This window comes from Lissotriton helveticus, chromosome 6, assembly GCF_964261635.1.
Source record: "Lissotriton helveticus chromosome 6, aLisHel1.1, whole genome shotgun sequence".
Classification (NCBI taxonomy): domain Eukaryota; kingdom Metazoa; phylum Chordata; class Amphibia; order Caudata; family Salamandridae; genus Lissotriton; species Lissotriton helveticus.
Window position 1 is genome coordinate 2033796478 of NC_136067.1, and position 19557 is coordinate 2033816034.

The following is a 19557-nucleotide window of genomic DNA, read 5'->3' on the forward strand; positions in this document are numbered from 1 at the left end:
CCAGACCTACACGAGTTTGGGAAAGTGTATCTTTGGACATTGCTGGTCCCATGGCATTCAATAAGAACATGATGTATGCTATTATCTTGGTTGATCAATTGTCTCAATGGCCTGAGGTAAAGATGGTTTCTAGTATAACGTCTGGAGTAGTAATCAAGTTTTTAAATGAAGTATTTGAAAGAGAAAGTTTCCCCGAAACTATTAAAACAGACAATGGTGTACAATTTGTCTCTCAAGAGATGAAGGAGTTTTTGGGGCGTCATGGTATAAGACACAAACGTGTGTCAGTTTATTATCCCAACAGTAATGGCATTGTAGAGAGATGGATCAGGGTGTTTAAAGAAGGTCTCCAATTAACTTTACGTAATGGTAATGATTGTAAACAAACCATAAGTGAAATTCTGTGGTGCTACAGGAATACGCCAAGAAGCATGGGTGATCTCTCACCTTTTGAGAAAATGAGAGGGAGGAGGAGTGTCTCCAACATGAGTCAACCTTGGATGAGAATGCTTGATTCAAAAAAGGCTATTGATAGTGATTGTTCCTCTTATAACAAATCTTCACTGTTTTGTGTCAATGATTGGGTGCGTGTTAAGAAGAGCAGATTGATCAGGTCTGGGGAATCACGGTATTCGGATCCTTTGTTGGTCAAGCGAGTTGGTCGACAAGTTGTAGAGCTTTCTGATGGCAACGTGTGGAATATGTCCAAGGTGGTAAACATTCCCAAGTGGTTGTGGCCTAAAGAAACAGTCCCTATGTCTAATATACCATCCAACTCGAGATCCTCCAATAGTGCCAGTAATTGGAAGAAGTTTACTGGTTCAACATCTTTTCATTGTGTCCCTGAAAATAAGTTCTCATGTAATCCTAACTCTAAAACTGTTCAACGAACACAGAGGAAAAGTCTCGCTCCTGTGCGGTTTAGAGATTATCATCTTTATAGATAGTCTGATTTGTTTAGCATGCAATATGATCCATTGTTAGTACTACTGTTATTTTCATATTCTGTAATCAAATTGTACTGTGTATAACAATTTTTATTCTTTCATTTTCTGTTTAAAGTGTTTCTTTATTTCTCTTTACGAAAAGGGATATGTGGTATTGCTGTGTCGTCTCTGGAATCAGGAACACTGCTGGGTTCCAGATTCCAGAGAAGACAGTTAAGACCCAGGCTTGTTAAGATAACTAGCTTTTCATACTGCTTAATAAATAACCCTCTTTCAATCTACCAACTCTAGTGGTAGCATCATTTCAACAAGGTTATGGTGAATGCTATTAAGAGGTTAGATTTAGAATATGTGTCTATGACTTGTTTGTAACCATCTTAAGATCACTGACCTTCAACTTGTCCAGAATGCAGCGGCCCAAACTATCTTCAAACTCCCCTGTGATGCTCATGTGTCAAGCCTTTTGAGGAGTCTTCACTGGCTTCCAGTAAGGAAATGAATTATCTTTAAGACACTACTTATCTTTAAGTGATCTTGTTCCATTCCTCACTGAGAAATCTCTAATCCTCTAATCTTTTACTAGCCAGTACTCCATGTATGAAAAAGGCTAGGTCAGGCGGAAAGTCTCTTTCCTTCCTGGGCTCGTCCTTTTGGGACAAACTGCCTTCACCCTTAGAAGTATTAAGTCAACCCCGTGTTCCGGAAAAAGCTGAAAAAATGGCTTTTCTCTAGCCCATAATCTCCTTCCTACTCCCATTGCTACTTTTCAGCATCCAGCGCTAGGACACTCCTTGGAGTAGCAGCTGTACTTTACAAATACCCCTCCATAGACATAGACTGTGCTTCCCCTACATATAACTGTGAAATCCTACACTTGATGATGGGCTGCTATGTTATTTCCCTTACGTGAGGTAATATCGATCACTTGTATTATCTCAGTTACTGGGAAGTTCATTCTAATTCCTCTTCAAAGTAGGAGATGCAGAAAGGAGTCAAGTAGTTGTTGGTTAATGGCTTTGTAGTTGGAAAGGTGTTTACAAACACCCTTTTCAATATCAACAAGAGAGGTAGGGTGTAGACACTCCTGTACCCCGATGATATATATTGTAAACAACGAAGGAGTGACTAAAGTGCAAAAGAAAAATGACAAAAGTGATAGGTTCAAAGGTTGATGAAATTAGGCTCCACTGTGTGCTGCACGCGTGATCAATACTCACACGCGTGCAGTATGCACAGCGGGGCAGTCTCAATGTCTCTACGAGGGCCCGAGCGATTGTCTTCAACTGGAAGAAAGTCAGGGCGCTTGCTGGTCACCCTGTAGTGGGTGGAGGGAAAGAACCTTAATTCTAAAAGGACCCTCACTCACCACTAGTTGGTGACATGCTTCATCATCGAGTCCCCGCTGGGGTGACCGAATGCCTCCCCAGCGTGCTACGACGCCTGATTGCAGCGGAGCAGGATGTGGTGGGTGCAACAGTGCCCAAATTAGGAAGTGACTAAATGTGATAGTGCAAATGTGTATTTAACGATTAAAAAATGCAAAGGTTGTGCCTTTAGAAATTTTTTTAATAATGGCCAGCCCGCTTTAGTTAAAAACAAGGTGAGCGGACTCCACGGGTTCTTAATTAAGGAACCGGAATCCTGAATCAGAAGTAAAATTTGGTCGACATGTTTCAGCTGTTTAAGTTGCATGTAGCTCAGCTTTCTTCAGGACCTAAACCAAAAGTCCTCCGGTGGTGTGCGCGCGCTAAGGCGCACCCTCCCGTGAGGCTCTAAGTGTGAAAAAGTTATTTACAGTGTCAAAAGACGGAAAACATACCGTCAACACCACACTACTCACTTTGGTAGGGGTGTAAAAAAAGGGAACTTCCTAAAGGAACAGATTGTGCCCCTTCGGAAACGACAGTGTGGGGTGACTTCACGCGGCGTTTTTTTCCACGCCCGCGGCTCCCCTCCGTGTACCTACACGGACTGCGACTGTCTCCCGGAAAACACCCACCTGAAGGAGAGGGGCCACTGCAGCTAATACAATTACTAGGACGAGACAGGGCTCGCTTGTCGCGGGTAAGTCTGCTTGGCGTAGTGGGACAGGGCAACCCCGTTAAATTGTTTTGTGTTCTGCCACACACTCGACACAGACTTGCTGTGTCAAAAGCTCCAACACTGTGTGGTTATATCACCTCCTCTGATCATGATTTTCGCTTTGTAGCGGGATACCTGGCACTTGGAGCTACTACATTGCGCGCTGTGGCGGTGAGAGCACAGTAGGGAAGCGTTCTTACCACCTTGAGTTCACTTTGTGTATCTCTCACTTGAGAGAAGTTTTAAAGGAATAGGAACTGAACACTTCTCTGCAAAAATTGGGGTGCACTTCTCTTATCTGTCACAACTCTCCACTTTGATTGGAGTGAGCCTGTGATGCCCTCCTGAACTGTTCTTTAAGAAACATAGAACACAGATAATAGTTTTTAGACACACCGGGTGCAAGTGCATGTGGGCACATTGGCAGTTCCCTATGCGAAATGTTAGATGTTTGTAGATTTTGGAGCATTACAATGGAACATAAACTCAACTGACCCTCCCTCATGGAAGAAAACGTGTTTGCCCTACAGGTGTGATCAATGCTTTGGGCGTTTTAGCAGAGTCACAGGAGGTCTATCATTGGTCTTCTTAACAAAAATAAAGCCATCTGTAATGAATGGCGCTCCAGTGTGGCTGTCCTACATAGAAGCAGATCTAGATCTCATAATCAGTTGGCTTTGGAAGGAGTGTAAGTCTTGGGATGGGTTCCCCAGTATTGGTAATCCGAGGGGCACTTGGTGTACAGTCAGAGAATGATAGGGCATGAGTGCCCCTTTACAGTCTGTTTATTTGAGATTAGAAATATCCAGAAAGGTGTTGCTTATAACAAAGGATATTTGTCATACTTACAATAGTTTTCCAAAGTTCTTAAAATGTCTTCCACATGAACCTAAACTTGTGTTTTTAAACTAAAACTAAATAAGAAAAACAGTGGTATCTGCAACCTTTAATATTGTGCCCACCTATTTGTGCTGATTCTGTCTAGGCAAAGATGAAGCATATCTTACCCATAGCCAGTTATTACAATTACTCACGCCATTTTGCGATGGGTTTTAGAGATTTCTAATCGACTAGTGCACTTCCTCCACACAATACATCCAATGCATGGATTTGGAAAAGGATTACACATGTTCAAAGCTGCAACATCTATGTAAAAATATTTAAAATTATTGTTAAAATTTACTGTACATTTATGTTGTTTGGAAGTCATACTTGGAAACTTACACTGCTCTAAGTGTTGTAGAACTAAACATATCAAGGAATAACTTCTGTAAACAAACTATGTGCATCACCCTGCACCACATACTGCCATTCCCCGCAATCACACTGAGGTGCAGGTGACCCAAACACTCACATAACATTAGAGTGATACACAGACCCAATCTCATACACATCCCACTAGCTACCAAATGCCCTCGAGCTACAGACCACACATTTCAATTCATGCTCAACGCTCGCTCTCCTGTACTCCACGCTCCAGAGATCACAGGCCTCATTACCAATCACAAGCTTAATGGGGCGTGGCTAGGCACGCAATGGCGGCAGACGCACACGGGTAGAGCTCCGGGCTGAGCTCCCCTTCCCTAGGCCGATTCTCTGCAACATTTCTCCGCAGCCGGCTGAAATCGCAGGCGGAGCACTGGGGCAGCATCCTCCGTCCTTATGCCGACTTTGGCGCTGATCGGACAATTCCAACCGCTCCGACACCCTCTGAGGACTCCTTGCCGCATCGCGCGCCGCTTGGCCGGCGGGCGCGACTACGGGAGGCCGGGGTCTCTATCTGAGCGCTAGGCCTGGAGGCACGGCCTATAAAGTGAGGCGCCAGAGACCCCCTGAAGCTCCGCAACCGGACCTGGACGGGTACACCTACACCCCGAGACCCAGCTGAGGCTGACTTGCACCGGCGCTGATACCCCCCACGACTCCCACCGCATGGAGATTGGGCGAGACCCGGAGCGAGGAGCCCTACCGGACACCTGACGGGAACCACAACGAGAGAAGACACAACCCCCCCTGCGCAACGAGAGCATCAAAACGCCGCGGCCTACCACTCGGTCGGGACGCTGGAACAAGCCGCGCTTCGTTCTCCTCCATCCCTCCCACCACCCTCGCACCTGCCGGAGAACCTCTGTGGACTGCGGGACTGGTGACTCTACACCGGGAGCCACCTTTGATGTGATACCTGCAGTGGGGGGGGACCAGTGGCTGATAGACACGGCGCAAACCCACGCTGACGAGAGACACCTCCGACGCACCGGCTGCGCACATACTCTATAACCACACTGAGCGGTTACCCTTGGCTGGCGAGCGCACCTTGGCAACCGGAGACGATACCTGACACCTTGGACCACGATGGCTGACGCTGCTTGAAGTTGGGGAGAGGGAAACACAGAAAATGAAATAAACAAAACAAAAAAAAGAAGGAACAAAAACACGGTGGCCACAACACGAACACTGCCTGTCCCAGTGACACTCCAGAACCGCCACAACTTTGGACCAACGCTACTTGGGCCGCAAATTGAGGCGATTCTTATTATTGCAGATTCCCGCGGATACCGCAGCCCCATCGCCTATTGCTTTGCTAATGTCTGGGGGAGTGAAGACGCGCACTGGCATTGGAGGTGCACAACTAAAAGGGAAAATAGATAAGCTACCGAAATCGATGGACGCCGACCACGTGGCGACGAAACTGGACACTGTACTCGCTGCCATGGAGCGACTGGAAGAATCGCTCCAGCTCACCTGCACCTCTCTGGAAACCAAAATAGACAGCGTTGCGATTGACCTCACCCATCTCAGGGCCGATCACAAGAAGCTGGCAGAACGCACCACGTCTCTGGAAGGAGCGATGGCAGATCTTGAGCCCCAAGTCAGTCAGACAGATAAGCAAGTAAAAGACCTCCTGAACAGAGTCGAATTTTTAGAAGACCGTGCAGAGGATGCAGAAGGGCGGGCACGGAGAAACAACATCAGAATCGTAGGTGTGCCGGAGAGATGGGAGGGGAAGGAGCCTAGGCAACACGTGGAAGACTGGCTGAGGACCCTTCTGCCAGAGGGCGCATTATCGCCACACTTCGTGGTGGAGCGCGCGCACCGGGTGCCGACGAGACCTCTCCCCATGGGCTCTAATCCCAGACCACTGCTCCTTAGGATTCTGAATTACTGCGATCGCGACTCTATCCTACGCGAAACCAGGAAGCTCGGGGATGTCCAGATCGACAACACCAAAATAATGTTCTTCCCCGACTACACAGTCCAGGTGCAGCGCCAGAGTCACTCCTTCCTTGCTGTAAAACAACGACTGCGCTGCGTGGGCCTCAAATACTCCCTCCTCTTTCCTGCCAAGCTACGGGTGGTGACACAGGATGAAACACACTTTTTCACCAGCCCTGAGGAAACTGAGGCTTGGCTGGACAGCGGCGTGGACACGGCGCCCAGACGGGCACAGGGATCCGCCACAACAGCACGAACACGTGGACCGCGGCGACGCCGCAGACACAAATCACCAATGACCCGCCAGTCACAGGGATCGATGGACCACTCCCCACCTGTGGAACTTGTTCTTCTAGAGCAACAGGACGCTCTCCGCAGAGTGACAGAAATTAGCAGTTCCCCAACGTCGAACCCTGCCCAGGACGCCAGCCCCCGGGCCTTCCCAAGCGATGATGAGGCTATCTGTAGGATACCAGACTCCCAGGTGTCCATAGATCAGCCGGATGTCACACCGCAAACAGCGGATCTGATTAATTGACAGGTATCATCAGATCTCAATCTGGGCAGCAATTTCTTGACCACGAAATCAGCACGCACCTCTGCTGGGCTGTGGCTTTGCGGCGTCCGGAGCTTGGCCTCCGCCTCACCAGATGAAAATTGTGGCGAGACACAGTGAGTACTACCCTTGAAGCTCGAACAATGGCACGACGCCACACTAATGATGACCCCCTGCTGCCCCTACCTGTAGGGCCTCGACTATTGGTAGCCCGGCCACGCACATGGCGCGCGGCCCTGTGTGACTTGTTTAGTGGTGGTTCGCCCCGAACAGACGCATGCACAGCGAGCCAGGACATGATAGCCCAGTATGGCTTCTGCCGAACTATGCCTGCTTGCTGAGGCCTGGGGAGGGATGAAACCTCTTTTGCTGACCATACTGTTATAACACTGCAACTGTGCCTAGTATATAGCACCCCCCAGAATTGAAAGGTTACTTATCTCGATTGAGAGTTTGGACGGCGGCATGTTCAGCAACCGACCTTTTGGTATTTTTCACTGGTTTGGCCTTTCCTGGTCTGTTATGCTCTTTAACTTAAGCTCCTTATGTTTCTTTGAGGATTTCATCCTAATGTCAATGACGATGTCTTTGAAGATGGAATGTGGGGATGTGCGGGAGGCCCGGGGGTGGGTTAACATGGTGGGAGAGTGGTGGGAAATGAATGTGGGGGTCTCAAGCGCCACCAGGTCCACATCGCACTCCTACAGGAGACACATTTGAACAAGGCGGAAGTACAAACACTGCATCGCAGATGGCGCGGACAGCTCTACGCCACAGAATATTCTTCCTACGCCCGCGGGGCACTGTTGTGGGTGAGGCCAGGGACTCCTTTAGCAGTGACATACTCCCACGTTGACCCAGAGGGTAGATTTGTGATTGTCCATGGCCGGCTAGATGGGCAGCCAGTAGTTCTGGTCTCCTTATACTCCCCTAACACGGACCAGGAGAGTTTTTTTTGCGAAGCTGTCAGCGAAACTGGCACCATGGCATGGCGTCCCTTGGATACTGGGGGGTGATTATAATTGTATTTTAGACGCCACGCTGGACCGCTCCTCCCCACCTCAGGCCGGCACACCAGCGCATGGGGCCATGAAAGCACTCACCAGCTGGGCAGCACAATGGGATTTACATGATGCTTGGCGTACTCGCAATCCCACCTCTAGGATGTACTCCTATTATTCGGGAGCACATACCTTACATGTACGGTTAGATAGGTACATGGTAACCACCGAGTTACTGCCCCTTATCATAGACACACACTATATTGGCCGCACCCACTCCGACCATAACCCGCATTTCTTAGACATAGCATGGGAGCGCCCGCACCCGCCCATCCCTACCTGGAGATTGCAGCCAGCCTTACTCCTAGATGCCCCTTTCCGGGATTCCGTTCTTGCACAAACAACACAATACTTTGAAGATAACTCCGGCACAGTGTCCTCCCCCCAGATCGAGTGGGACGCCTTCAAGGTTGTCATCAGGGGACACTGCTTAGGCACGCAGGGACGTATACAGAAACAACTGGAGGGAGAATTGAAGCAAGTAGAGACCGACCTGCTCCAACGCAAGCAAGAGGCGGTAGGAGTCGCTGATGGACCATTACTTACAGCTCGCGCGGAGCATGCGCGGTTGCTGGAACGGCTCTGTCATATCAACTACGCAGCCCACTCGGTGCGCATGCATCACCTCAGTGACAAGCCTGGGAAATTGTTGGCCTGGCTCATTAAGCAGGAAGATCGCTCAGCGCCGGTGTCTGCAATATGCACTGATAGGGATGAGGTGGTGTACACACAGAACGAAATACACATGGCTTTTACAAGTCACTATCAGGCTTTATATTAGTCCCAACTACGGGTCCCCGCCGCGGACATTACAGACTATCTCTCAGAAATACAGATACCGAGATTGACCGCCGCACAGCGAGGAGACCTTGGGACACCGCTTGCGCCCGAGGAGCTGCGCGTCGCCATTTTTGCCATGTCTAATGGCAGGTCCCCTGGCCCGGACGGGCTACCGGCTGAATTTTTCAAAGCCTGTTCTGATATCCTGATTCCCAAACTGCTAAAAGTGTATGCGGCTGCTGCTGAGGACTCCTCCCTCCCCCCACATTAAACGAAGCCAACCTAATCTCCATCCTAAAACCCGGCAGGGACGGCACGAGCATGGGCTCATACCGGCCGCTGGCCCTGCTAAATACTGATTACAAAATACTCGCTTCCACCCTGGCTCAACGTCTGGCCCCCCTGGTCTCAACCCTCGTTCACCCTGACCAGAACGGTTTTGTACCCACGCGTAGCACCTCTTGTAATATCCGCAGACTGTTCAGAGTGCAGGAATATGCCACCCGCCAATGGCCGCGATCGGGGTGCCTCATGCTGGACTTCGAGAAGGCATTTGACTCAGTAGAATGGCCCTATCTCAGTGCAACGCTGGAGAAATATGAACTAGGGGACAATTACATCGACATGGTTAGCTTACTATATCAAAAACCCACCGTGCGTGTGCGTACGGGCAGGTTGTTATTTGACGCAATCCGGGTGCGAAGAGGAACTAGGCAGGGCTGCCCCCTGTCTCAGTTGCTTTTTTCCATGGCCATAGAACCTCTTGCAGCGTTACTGAGAGCGCGAGGGGAGGAGTGGGGGATCCCACTGGCGAATGGATTACATGCGGTCTTGTTATACGCAGATGATCTGCTACGATACGTCAGAGACCTGATCTGTATACCGCAGTCCCTATCTGATATATTCCGGACCTTCGAGACCATGTCGGGACTTAAGGTCAACTGGGCCAAATCAGGAGCGTACTCCTTCAGCTCGGATACACAGGAATGTGACATCCGTATCAATGATGGGAGGCTAGCCTGGTACCGTATTACGTTTAGGTATCTTGGGATACACATATATAGGACTCCATCTGACATATTGGAGGGAAACCTGATTCGAGCCATCTCCTCATTGCGCGCACAGATGACCTTCTGGAAGGCCCTTCCTCTCAACGTGCCTGGTCGTGTTGCGCTGACGAAGATGATAGTCTTGCCAAGGCTACTATACTATTATGCCATTATCCCAATATATGTCCCAGCCCGAGTGTTCCGAGAATTAGAAACCTCACTCCGGAACCTTATCTGGAACGCTGGGAGACCTCGTGTAGCGCTGACAAAGCTTTATGTGCCCACTGAGGCTGGGGGCCTTGCGGTCCCCAACCTGGAACTATATTATCTGGCAGCACAGCACAGCTACAATGGGTGACGAGCTGGCTGAGTGGAAAGAACTTAGGCGATACTGCCACAGATGCCATCACCTGGACCCACACACGGATCTGTACATTGTTCCACCCCCTGACCAGGGTTCCCTGCCCATCACAGCTGCATGTGACGGTGGCTCGCAGATGTTTCCTGCGTAGCCTGAAACTAACTCGAGAGGTGAGGCCTTATGCCCCAGTGCTGCCCCTGCTAGGCACCCCCAGAGAGGGCGGAGTGGTAACGGAGGCTGAGTTGGAGAGATGGGTGCAGGCTGGAGTGGAAACATTGGGAGATTTATATGCAGACGGCGTCCTGCTCCCCTTTGAAGAGCTGGTCAGAGACACAGGCCTACCAGCCAGACAGTTTCTCCTGCAAACACCCCACTTCGTGCAATACCTCCATGTTATGGGCAATGGCTCCCACGTAGTCCATTGGCTAGCACTGGCTAGCACAGGCCCTCCTGTGCTAGCCTCCAAGCAACATTCAACACAACAGCTGCGGGACAAATGGGCGGCGGATAGGGGGAGGGAATGGACGGACAAAGAATGGGCAATGGTGCTAGCCAGCCCTGTTAATGTCCCACGCAACTCCCGCTTCAAAATCATACAATTTTATATCCTGCACCGTGCATACCTATCGCCAGATAAGATCAACAGGTACTTTTCGGTGGCTACCACTGGGTGTCCAAGATGCTCCCTGGTTGGAGCGGACCTCCTGCAAATGCTCTGGACATGTCCCACTATACAAGCATACTGGAACACGGTGACAACCCTGCTGACACAGAGCGTTGGCGCAGATCTGCCACACACATGGGATGCCTGTATCCTGGGGTTGTACAAAAGGACTAAACTCAATAGGGTGCCGGCTAGGTTCTGGGACCTGGGGCTCGTCACGGCCAAACGCTTGCTCACCTAACGTTGGAAAAAGAACGAACCCCCACATGCCAAGTACTGGTATGCCTCCTTTGATAACTGGGCGAGAGCGGAAAGCGCCACACAGCACCGGGAAGAGACGGCGAGCCTGAGAAAATTCCCCATTGCACAACTCTGGGATGATACCTTGAAATCCTTCCAGCAGGCGAGTTTGGACCAGGGAATCACCTAGATGAGGCCCCCCCTTTTTGAGCCGGCCCTGGACACCGGGTGGGACGGAAAGCCTCACGCACACATCACCACCCCCTCATTTTGAATATGGTGTAAGACGCAACATATACCCATGCAGGGAGGTATCGCTGCAGAGCTGTAATGCGATAACCGCTTAGAACTCCCGTGCTCCTGACACCGGTACCCTGGTGCCTGTTAGACGCTGCTAAGCCACTCTCCCCCTCCCCTGAGAGAAACCCATGCCCCACAGGACAATTATCGTCCAATACCCTAGTCACGGACTAGGAGGTTTACCTCCACAGACACACATTGACACACTTCACTGCCCACTAGCCATGTAACCTCATCCTACTCTCCTCATACTATTATTTTATGTATTTCAGTCTCCCCCCCCCAACCCCCCCCCACCTCATAATATTGGAGAGGTTTTTTCTCCTCCCCGTTTTGTCCCATCCCATTTTATCTCTTTCCTAATGGTTAAGTTACGATGTCCTGGTAGTTTTACCATTGGCACGACTGCTACAAAATTGTGTATATAGTATTGGTTGTCGATAACCATCTAGCTCTCAGCATTCCTGTTACAACAATATACTAAATGACACACCACACACTGACTGTCGGGAGAGATCTGGGGAAGGCGAGCAATTGCCAGGACGTGCCGCCTCGCATCACATCTCATCCCCATACCCCAGACCGCACCACTATCGGTACCGAGCGACATCACATTCCCTACAGCCTCCATTTCTACACATACTGTTCCATCAAAATTACTGCAAGAAATGTGATACGTGTTCAATACCCTGCTGTATATTATCACTGTACTATACTGTCGTTACGTAGCCATATGGAATAAGTGTGTCGTTTCTTTTTGCTCACTGCATAATTGTGTACTGAATATAAATGCTGAAAAACTAATAAAATATATTCAAACAAAAAACCAATCACAAACTTAATGCCCTCTTTATTGCATAAACATAGTTAATACCCACATTTTCACACATCCTAGACATCCTTCTTCTCACTGGTTACAGCATTGATTGTGTGGCAGGCGCATTTTAGAGAGGGAGGAGACCTCGCTGTCATTTACATGGGGCGCATTGGTTCTCTACTCACAGATAACAGCATCAAGATTCACCAATTTGCCAATGATACACAACTCTGCTGGAAAGTCTCCTCTGCTTCAGACATCCAATGCCTCAGACACTTCTTGCACATCATACCGGACATCTGACATTGTTTTCCTCGTCTCCCCGTTATGTTTCCTTCCCTCTATCTTTCTCTTATGTCTATACTTGGAATCTGTAACTGAAGTGATTATGTAATCTTTAACCTGCTGATCCTCATGTAAAGCGCTCTGATACCTACGGGTCTTGCCAGCGCTATATAAGACTTTGCAAATAAATAACAATAAAATAAAGACCTGGATGTCCAGCTACCTAAAACCCAGTCTAACCAAACCAAAATGCCTGTAATTTGCCAAGAACAAGTAGATAAGATACAGTACAAACCTGGCTCAATGATCTGAACATTGCCGCCTTCGAACACTAACTTTCACCGAATGTTAAGTCACTTGCATTCACCCTGAACACCAACCTCACCCTCAAGGAACACAATGCCAAAAAAAACAAAGCGAGCTTTGTACAAACTCTCTCTTCTAAAGAAAGTAACCTGTTTCTTCAAGAAAGTGACTTCAGAACTGCCGTTCAAGCCCTCGTACTCTTGCATCTGGATAGTAATGCCCTATTGCTGGTGGGAGAGGTGTGGCGCCGCGGCCAGGGCGACTGACGCTGGAATCTGGGGATCAGGGTTCGATTCCCGGCTCCGGCGGCAGGTTAGCCCAGCACCATGTGACTCTGGCCAATAGCTTGCTTAATCTTCCCGACGGCCCCCAGCGCCTAGAGACCCTTACGGGTGATTGTGCGCTTTACAAATGTGGATTATTATTATTGCTGGTGCGGGTGGTAATGCCCTATTCTTTGTCTCCCAAACTTCACACTGGCACCCAATAGGGGCATCCTACACACCGCAGCACATCTCATCCAAGGCTTGAACAAATATGATCACATCTCCCCCCATCTTGATGGTACTCCATTGCCTCCCCTTACCGGCCACCATCATCTTCAAAACCAACTAATACATTGACAGTGCTATCACGACCACCACCCGCTTACCTCGCAGACAAGATCACCATACTTCCCCAGCATCCCCTTAAAGCACACTACATAACCATGCATTAGCCGTCCAAAACACATATTTATGTCCTCGAACATTTACAGCGCTCTAGTGCCTTTTGGCTAGGTTTGCACTGCAAAAATGTTATACAATTTATACATATATACATATGTGTATAGAATACTTTAGCTATTCTTCAAAATACTTTACATATAAGCCTTGGTAGCCGCAGAGAGCAGGGTACTCATCTGCATGCTTTATGAACGTGCATCCTCTGCATACTTCTCATGTCAACTACTTGGCGTTTTTTCAAATATCTTAACTATCCCCTAGTCATCCAAAGAGCCTCTGTTTTTTTTCACAACATAATTTTATTGTTGACAGCCAGGGTAAAAAGAATGCCTCAAAAGGCACCCACAGTATGCATTCAGGATAACAAAAATGGACGTCAACATTTTCAGCATAAACATGACAGTGGTCATACAAAGAATAAATCACAAAGAAAGATACTAACAGAAAAACAAATAACTGCGCCACCTTGCTTCCGCCTGATAGGGAGAAATGTTGCATAGATAAGGAGAGTCTGTGCCACCTGTAAAGACATCTAAAGTGTATACCACACATAGCCCAATTCACTAAGTTTACACCAATGAGTCTGTGATATGGGGGGTATAGGCTCCAGATATAGACCCCTATAGTCCGCCCACCTCTTCCAGATCTTATAATGTTTCCGAGGGCACCCCCTTGCTTCAAAGACCGGGATTTCCAGGCCCATACAGAAGTCTTGGCCTTTTTTCCATATCTCAATCAACGGCGGGGATTCCTCCTTTCAGGCTCGGGTGATCTCCCTCTTTGCCAATGTTAAGCCTAAGAAAAGAAGGTGACGCTTGTACCTGTTGCCACCCAGGTCCTCAGTAATATGCAAAGAGCCTCTTATAACCATTGTTAAGAAGGCTAGCGCTGCTTATTCATACGGAAAATAATTTCTGATGGATTCTTGTTATCGCAGATTCCGCACCTTTAGAATATTTCCCAGGCTCCAGACTGACTATAGAGATTTTCACAGCAGTGCTCCTGCGCACCACCATGTGGCGCTGTGCAGCTCCACGGTGGCCTGGTGTCTCCCTGGAAGTGATTCTCCACCCTGCTTGTCAGCATTGAGTCCTTTCATTCCACACCCTTGAGCGTGGATCCGGAGCACCAATGACATTTTTGTCCATTTTTTCCGAAATGTAATCTAGTCTACGAAGGAGCAATTTCCTCACCGAAGACTACAGGGTTCAAACCATGCTGCAACTGTCAGAAACTGATGTCAGTAACAAACCTGTGTGAAGTGTGCCTTTGTTGTTCTGGCTCATGGTACGACTCCACGTCGTGTTACAAATTTACCCTCATGCACTCGAATTCGATCCTGGAGCAGGGGGCAAAGCTGTACATTGTCAAACATGAAAAGAAGTCATGGACCCTCGCGTAAGTTCCTCTCTAAGTTGAGGGTGCGGACCCTTCCCCGCTCTTGCGGCCACTCCCACAACTGCTCTTATTTTTAGTCAAAGTCATCCAGTAAGTTGAAGTCCGAGTCAAAGGAGATGAATAAGAAGTAGAAGCAGAAATTTACCCCATCCTGCCACTCTGTCTAAAGAGATATCTCTCGGGCATCAAAGTGGCAGTCGATTTCACAGCCAATCCCCAGTTAAGGAGCCGATTTCACATCTGGTCCCATTGTGCCCCAAATTCCTCAGGCCATCAGCAAAGCTGCAGCGGGTCGAGGCCTTTAAGAAGGCCAGGCTGTGTCTTTTTGACACTCTTTCAACTGGCCTGCCTTTGTTCCCCAACATCTGCAGCATCCAGAAGGGAGGGGCTTGATATTTATGACTATGATGTCCCACTCCAGGCCAACTCCGCCCCTGCGGAGGTCACACTCCGACTCCACTGTAGAGCATGCTGGTCGCGTGACACTGTCTCAGATAATACACTCCCACTACCGCCTTCCTCAGAGGCTCCATCTTCCTTTTGGTCTGTTTCTGACCTGACTTTGCCACCACTCGGGGATGACAATGGCGATGAAGAGGTTGATTTATCCCAGCATTAGGATGATGACAGTTTAGATATGAACATACAGGAGTCCAGTGGCCTCGCTTCCCCTGATACAGGAGTGATGTAGCTTTTTACATCTATTGCACCAAACACCCTTGGGTCGGCTCCTGGAACATTTCTACCCTTGATACCCTTAGTATTCATCAACTAACATGTCTATTTCTACCTAAATATTTCTTATAATGTTCACACCCATTAGCACTGATGAGGGCTTTCATACATGTCCAGGAATACCTAAAGCCGGACACTCACTGGTTGCTCTAGCTAAAGAATGTGCACCAGTCCTCTATACCCCAACCCCTACACCCCGGCCCACATCAGGAAATTGATCAATGCTTCCTAGAGCAATGGTTACTCTCCAGTGCTCTGAGCATGCCTTTATCAACATACTCCCCAAAAGTCCAACAATAGACCACATACAAGTAGAGAGTCAACAACTTCACATCCAAGTTCCCCATTTTTGCAAAAGTTCCCTTACTCCTTGAAAAACAGTTGATCAATACCTGCCAGTTCTAAATGAGGCAAGTATATGGTATAAAAACAGAAGGACAAATTTGTAATTTTTTTCTGTCACAGAACTTCAACAAGTTGTGAAATTTTGCTCTTGCAAATGGAATTTCATCTCATGGAAATTCTCCTAATAAAGCTGATGTACTGTTTGAGCACGCCTGCCCCAGTGCCTGACGGAGAGTGGGGCTGCTCATCAGCATAAGTTGCTTAACACTCACAAACTTGTAAGTTTGTTGGTATTTACCAAACCTTTTCATGTAGATTCCCTCTAGTTATACAGTTCCACAGTTTTATGGACCTGTTGGTGTGGGTGATCCGCAAAGTGAGCGACAAAAGATTTCCATGTTGAATAAGGAAAAACAAACTTTGCAAGAATATTTCCACTTTTTCGTTGCATTCCTGCATGCATAAATGTACACCTGTAAGATAACTATATGCATAAGTTGTTAAGCATTCAAGTACCCCTAGTACTCTGTAGCCATTGTAGATTACTGGGAGTACTAAAGAAATTATTTGGCTATTGATAGACTTCAACTGTTGGCGTGAGCATACTAGTGTACATTTTGGAGCTTGTTCTCTGCAGCTATATTGAACCTGTGACTTTGTTGCTAAATATCTCCGGCAATTCCCTCTCTCCTGCAGATGTAGACAATTTTACTTTCAGTTTACAATAGGGACATTAGCTCATGGTTATACCAACTTAGACCAACACTATAAACAAGGGTCAGAATATTTGTATGATGCTTTTGGTTTCGACCGATCCAAGACGTTTATTTTTTTTTTATTGATTCCTTAAAATACTCAGATACTCTGTTAGTCATGAACTGCTCAGGCTGTCCTTCGAAATGTTAAAGTTTAAGTACTAAATGGGGAGTTTGACTCAATTTAGATTGCGGTGTATCTAGCCTGTGTGTGTAGATACTGCTGAATATTCAGGACACCTCCCTTGATCCATGTGTAGTGGAGCTTCACTTCAAAGCAAAATTAATTATGTGTGTTATTGAATAAAATAATAGCTTCTTTTTATTGTTTGCTTTCTTAGTTCGGGTCTAACTCTTGAGGAATCCAACGAGATAACCACGGAAGTAAGCATTTGTGACGAAGAGACCCCGAAACCAGTAGCTGAGTCAAAAGAATCCCCAGCTATCTCGGAGGTAGCGGATATCAAAACCGAAGTCAAAGCTGAACTTGAGGACCATGAGCCGGTGGAAGCAGCGAGGACGACAGTGGAGAACGAACATCCTGAAGACGTAGGAGTAAAAGACGAGGAAGTTGGTGATCCCTTGGCAGCCGTGGAGAATACCTCTCTCGAGCTCAGTGACACTCCCGCTGAGGACTCTTCAAAGGTTACAGATCAATCTAATAATGAGAAAACACTGGCTCCACCTATTGAAGAGGAGGTTGCACCAAAGCAGACAGGAAGAGTTGCACCAAAGCAGGCAGGGACACCCACACTGGCAGAGGAGGACCAGCACAGCACCACCGCCACTGCCGTTGAACTATGCAAACCAAAGAGTTCACACTTGGTGGAAACTCCCAAAGATGTGGCCTTTGACAGAGAGTTAAAACAGGAGACAAAGGAAGTAGAGACCCCATCACAAACACAAATTGACAGCAATGTAGAGCGAAACAAGCGGAAGTGTGATGATCTCATGAGCAGTCCTTCAAGTCCAGAAAAGCGAACGCGAGTGGCTGATCCACAGCAAGGCCAGCAGTCATTTCGGAGCCCACCTAAATCCTTTCCAGAAGTTGCAGAACAGCAGCCGCCGGAGCGGAAAGTCCCTCCACTCAAGGTAATGAATACATTTTTTATATCATCTTGCTGGCCATATTTTCTGCACACCAGGATCATATCTGAGGACTAGGAAAGTGAGTGTCATATTTGGGTGCAAATTAGAACCTATCCAACAAAAGAGAGAGGTTTGGTTGTGAATGGGCAAGTCAATGAAGCATTATATCTTGAGGCAACATTTCAGGGCCCATAAAGGTTTAAACCACATGTTCGGATTGAAAAGTTTCAAAATGTTTGTAGACAGGAACTAGCGGAAATACGATTTGGGGTGAATATATGAAATATAATATAAAATGGTTACCAGATTGTACAAAACTAACACAGTAAACCATTTTTCTGCATAAGACTACTGCTGGAAATAGTAATCTTGCTAAGATTGCCCCCAAGTAGAAGTGGTGGATTAAAAAAAAATGTAAATTTAAAAAAGGCAGCAAAGAGACATAGTAAAATTGTAATTCTGAGAGAGTACAGAAGAGGTTGTATTTACCCAAAGTGTAGGCAGATAAATGAGTTGATGTGGTGCACTATAATGTCAACAACATCACATACCACGAGCCCAGCCACTTACCCTCAAAATGCACTCATAAGAGTTTGTCCTTTGTAGTGTTGGGAGGGTAGTCTAGCATTTGCTGGAATAGTGGTGGATTACTTTAGGAGCTATAGTCTGGATAGTTGTGGTTTCTAGTGGGGGATCACTTATAAACTTAATCAGTTCAATTGAATATCTATTTCCGAATAATATTCCATAAAACATTTCCAGTCCCTTAGAATATTCATAGAATATAATATAATAATCCATAATAAAAAATTTTTAACTACATCAGTGAACATGTTTCCCTGACCTCAGACTTCATTGTCCATAAAAAAAACAATAGTCCATAGGTCTAATGTGAACATCAATAAAGTGCTTTGCCAAAAGTGATATATGCATCAGTTTAATAAGCAAATCAATTTTAGGACTTCATAGGAAAATAGATTTTCCAATTACTGTAGTAGTAAAATCTATCAAACAGTCACTTTAATTGAAAGTGTCAATTCAAAGATTTATTGTTGGCTTGTTGCTGTGAATGCTCTAAGCCAGTGGTTCGTAACATGTGGTCCAGGTACCCCTGGGGGCCCTCAGGGAGTTCTCGACTGCTTAGAAGTTTAAGCAATTTAATACAATGTATATGAATAAGGAAGCAAAATTGACAATTGAAAATGTAAAATTCTTCTGTAAATGTAAAGGGAAGCTAAAAATTAAGTCAGTATCCTGAGATTGACTCATGGGACCGGTGCAAGTGCTTCAACCAGAATATAGTATAGACGAGGAGTGGCCTGAATGGAATTTAGAAAAGCTCCAACCTTCCCATTAAAATTATGTTTTTTTTATATTTGTTTATGAATTAATCATTTGTATATTTGTTTGATGAATGCTTGTTTCTATATTATTTTTGTATTGTTGAAATTGCTTAGACCGGGGTCCCCGGAATCCCAAAACAACTCCGTGGGGGTCCCATGATTCAGGATTAGTTCAGTGGGGGTCCCTGGGTTCCAGATGAAGTGGGAATCCACAGAAGTCAAAAGGTTAAGAACCACTGCTCCAATTCGCTAGCCATCTCACAGTCCTTGCTTGTTGCACCAGTTGAAGTTTTTCTGGCCAAGTGCCCTGGTGGCTAACAAGCCATGTCTATAAGTGTCTGAATGCATCTGAATTTGAATATAATGAGGTTTATAATTATTCGCAAAAAAAGCAGTGCAGTCCACATTAGCTTTGCAACTTCTTGTTCCACAGTGAAAGAAAAATAATAATTTGAGGGTCATCCTTCTTAGCCCAAGCAGCCACAGTATGGAATTTACATCAGCAA

At 47.0% G+C, this 19557-nt stretch overlaps 2 protein-coding genes across 7 annotated transcripts in view; one reads left to right on the forward strand and one right to left on the reverse strand.

The window, feature by feature from the left end:
• The window catches only part of ASXL2 (ASXL transcriptional regulator 2), a 446593-nt gene that overhangs the window by 415121 nt on the left and 11915 nt on the right, over positions 1-19557 (forward strand). For both annotated transcript variants that reach the window (XM_078650022.1, XM_078650023.1), the window contains one exon: positions 16961-17711. In XM_078650022.1, coding sequence (XP_078506148.1) covers positions 16961-17711 — 751 coding nt within the window. The remainder of the gene's footprint in view (positions 1-16960; positions 17712-19557) is intronic.
• The window catches only part of LOC144763959 (uncharacterized), a 286851-nt gene that overhangs the window by 53159 nt on the left and 214135 nt on the right, over positions 1-19557 (reverse strand). The window lies entirely within an intron of this gene.